Source organism: Humulus lupulus, chromosome 1 (assembly GCF_963169125.1).
Source record: "Humulus lupulus chromosome 1, drHumLupu1.1, whole genome shotgun sequence".
NCBI lineage: Eukaryota > Viridiplantae > Streptophyta > Magnoliopsida > Rosales > Cannabaceae > Humulus > Humulus lupulus.
This window is the reverse complement of record NC_084793.1, coordinates 272,043,322-272,046,858: the sequence shown is the minus strand read 5'-3', so window position 1 is coordinate 272,046,858 and position 3,537 is coordinate 272,043,322. Positions and strand designations below refer to the sequence as shown.

The window sequence follows — 3,537 nt, the reverse complement described above, 5'->3', positions numbered from 1 at the left end:
TCACTCTAGACCTATTTTACTGTAGTGAATTTTGATTACATTATATATTGGTATTTAGAGATTTTAGATGTATTTGTATACTTAGGTAACAATATATATTTGATTTATGTTCAAATAGATTTTGGTTACGTACGATTACCAAAAAACTAATGTTTTTAATAAGAGAAGTATACTTAAAAAAATGAGTACTTAAAAAAAACCAGGTAAACTTTAAAACAAATATATGATTCTAATTTAAAAGGTTATTTTAAAAATAATGATACGTACACTAAAATTATACACAATTTTAATTAATTATTTAACTAATTAATTAAATTTATTTTAGGTGTACTTACTATTTTAAAAGAAGTTTCACTGTTTTAGTGCGTAATCGTCAAATTGACATATCATTATTTCTATTTCAACGATTAATACAGTTTATATTGCTTCTGTCGCTTCCCGACCTATCCCCATAATAAATATGTCAACAATATCAAAAAAAAAATCATCATAAGTAGAAAAATAAAGTTTCTTTCCAGTAAATATAACATCTTAGTTTATTGCCAAGAAACTCTTCAGGTCATTCCTATGAAAACAACAAATTAAATATATATTACTCTTCCTTGTAATTATCAGTGATGTTCATTATTATATATATCTATATGGCCGTTTTCAAGCGTTGACTCAGAACTACTAATCCGCTGGTGTATAAGAATCAAAGTCTTTCCATACATATTAGTCCTAAAATAACATTTTTTTCAATGCACTTCCTGTCATGAATAAACAAGTATATTCATAATAATAAGCAAATTAAGAGTTGATCAAACTTCCTTGATCACCACATAAACTACATCTAAGTGTACCAGCATATTACTCTATATATAACTTCCTATAACATCATGAATTAGCACCAAAACACATAATTAGTTTCTCCTTTGCTCTCCAGCCATGGCCACATTCTTCTACATAGCCTTGTTCCTTTTCTTTTTTCCTTCCATTGATTCAGTTAACTTCCAAAAAACCCGCTTTGACCCATCTGATACAAACATGGTATACCAAGGAGATGCCTTACCTACAGTTGGAGCTGTTGAACTAATCAATAAAGTTAGATATACCTGCCGAGTTGGCTGGGCAACATATGCCGAGAAAGTGCCGCTTTGGGATTCCGGCGACCCCAAAAAGGTAGCCGATTTTACTACTCACTTCTCCTTCTCCATCACAATGGAAGGCTCACAATACGGCCATGGACTCGTCTTTTTCCTTGCTCCTGTTGGATTCGAAATGGTACCCAATTCGAGTGGTGGATTTTTAGGCCTTTTCAACACCACAACGAGTGATTCCTCCCAGAACCAATTAGTAATGGTTGAGTTCGATTCTTTCTCCAACCCGGAATGGGATCCTCCATTTGAGCATGTCGGAATCAACAACAACTCCATTCACTCGGCTGTTTCCACCCCTTGGAATGCTAGTTTGCATAGTGGGGATAACGCTGATGTTTGGATTTCTTACAACGCTTCGACCAAGAATTTGAGTGTTCATTGGAGTTACCAAAGTACTTCAACTTCTAAAGAGAACACTAGTCTCTCTTACCAAGTTGATTTGAAGCAAGTTTTGCCTTCTTGGGTAATGGTTGGATTCTCGGCTGCTACAGGAATCTATGGAGAAAGAACTGTTCTTAATTCATGGGAATTCAGTTCAAGTTTGGATATAAAAGAAGTCAAAGAAGATGATGCGAAAAAGGTGAGACTAATAGTTGGATTCACAGTTTCAAGTGGGGTTTTGATAGTTGGTTTGATTGTGTCACTTCTATTGTTTTGGAGATTGAAACAAAAGAAGAAGGAGGAGAAAGAAAAGGCGGCAAATTTAGCGTCAATAAACAATGATGACCTTGAAAGAGGAGCAGGGCCAAAAAGGTTTTCATACAAAGATCTTGCTTCAGCAACCAATAACTTCTCGGACGAAAGGAAATTAGGTGAGGGAGGTTTTGGTGCTGTTTATAGAGGCTACTTACCAGACTTAGATGCCTTAGTTGCAGTGAAGAAAATTTCAAGAGGGTCTAGGCAGGGGAAAAAGGAATACCTAACAGAAGTGAAGATCATCAGCCAGCTGAGGCACCGGAATTTGGTGCAACTCATTGGATGGTGCCATGACAGGAATGAGTTTCTTCTTGTTTACGAGTTTATGCCAAATGGTAGCCTTGACTCTCACCTCTTTGGCAAGAGAACTCCTGTTGCTTGGGCTGTAAGGTACAAGATTTCTCTTGGTTTAGCCTCTGCTCTACTCTATCTTCATGAAGAATGGGAGCGCTGTGTGGTTCACCGAGATATCAAATCAAGCAATATCATGTTAGACTCCAACTTCAACGTCAAGCTTGGCGATTTTGGGCTAGCTCGGCTCATGGATCATGAGCTTGGTCCCCAAACAACAGGGTTGGTTGGAACATTAGGTTACTTGGCTCCCGAATATATAAGCACAGGGAGAGCTAGTAAAGAGTCTGATGTGTATAGCTTTGGGGTGGTGGCCTTGGAGATTGCCACAGGAAGGAAAGCAGTGAGTCATATGGAGAAAGATGATGAGATGGGTAGTTTGGTTGAATGGGTTTGGAATCTTTATGGGAAGGGAAAGCTTATAACAGCTGTAGATGAGAAAATGGGAAAAGAATTCGACCAAAAACAGGTCGAGTGTTTGATGTTAATCGGTTTATGGTGTGCTCACCCTGATCGGAGCTTCAGGCCATCCATCAAACAAGCCATTCAAGTTCTCAACTTTGAGGCCACATGGCCTAATCTTCCGACGAGTATGCCTGTCCCTACTTATCATATCCCTAATAATTCCACGCCCTCGGTCAGCTCCGGTGACCCTTTCATAAGTACAAGCATTGAAGCAGGCCGCTAACCTTAATAATATAAGGAATATATATTGTGTTGTGTTTGTCCAAATTAATGTTAAAATTTGAATGTTCAGAAGTTTTATCCTTGATTATGTGTCAGATATTTGTTTCACCTCAAGTTCTTGAAATAAGATCAACAATTCACTTGCTTTGATTTTCTTTAATTATTTTTCTCCACTATTACATTATGTTTTCACATTTTTATTTTCCTCATACATATTTATATATATTATGAACACACAGGTGCAGTTTGTGTATATATATATATATATATATGGCGACTAAGTTAATAAAGCAATAAATAAAGCTCTCTCTACTGATCTTGATTTCTCAAACTTTTCCCGTTTGATATATATGCAATAATTCAAGTCAAAGATCAAAAGCCTGAAGAGAATTCCTTTCCAAGAAAGACGGCAACTAAGCGGATCTGTTTTCTATTATCTTATCAGCTGAAGATCAGTCTTATTACAATGCTTTATTTTCACATTATGATGTGCAATAAATATATATGTATATATATTTTTAACTTTAGTATGATATTGGTTTTTGTTACTTTAACAAATATTCTAAAGAATATATTTTTAAAATAAATATTTATTAATTATATTAATATAAATTTAAATATTATAAAATATTATTATAATAATATTTAATATAAAACTATATAT

At 35.0% G+C, this 3,537-nt stretch overlaps 1 protein-coding gene across 1 annotated transcript; it reads left to right on the top strand.

Annotated features, from left to right (window-relative positions):
• The first annotated feature begins 927 nt into the window (after positions 1–927).
• LOC133834657 (L-type lectin-domain containing receptor kinase IX.1-like) lies at positions 928–2,874 on the top strand. The gene has a single exon (XM_062264333.1). It carries the CDS (start codon positions 928–930, stop codon positions 2,872–2,874), a length of 1,947 nt encoding a protein of 648 aa, XP_062120317.1.
• Positions 2,875–3,537: the final 663 nt, after the last annotated feature.

Coding starts and splice junctions, on each gene's coding strand:
- LOC133834657 (XM_062264333.1), top strand. CDS start 928: ATGGCCACATTCTTCTACATAGCCTTGTTCCTTTTCTTTTTTCCTTCC.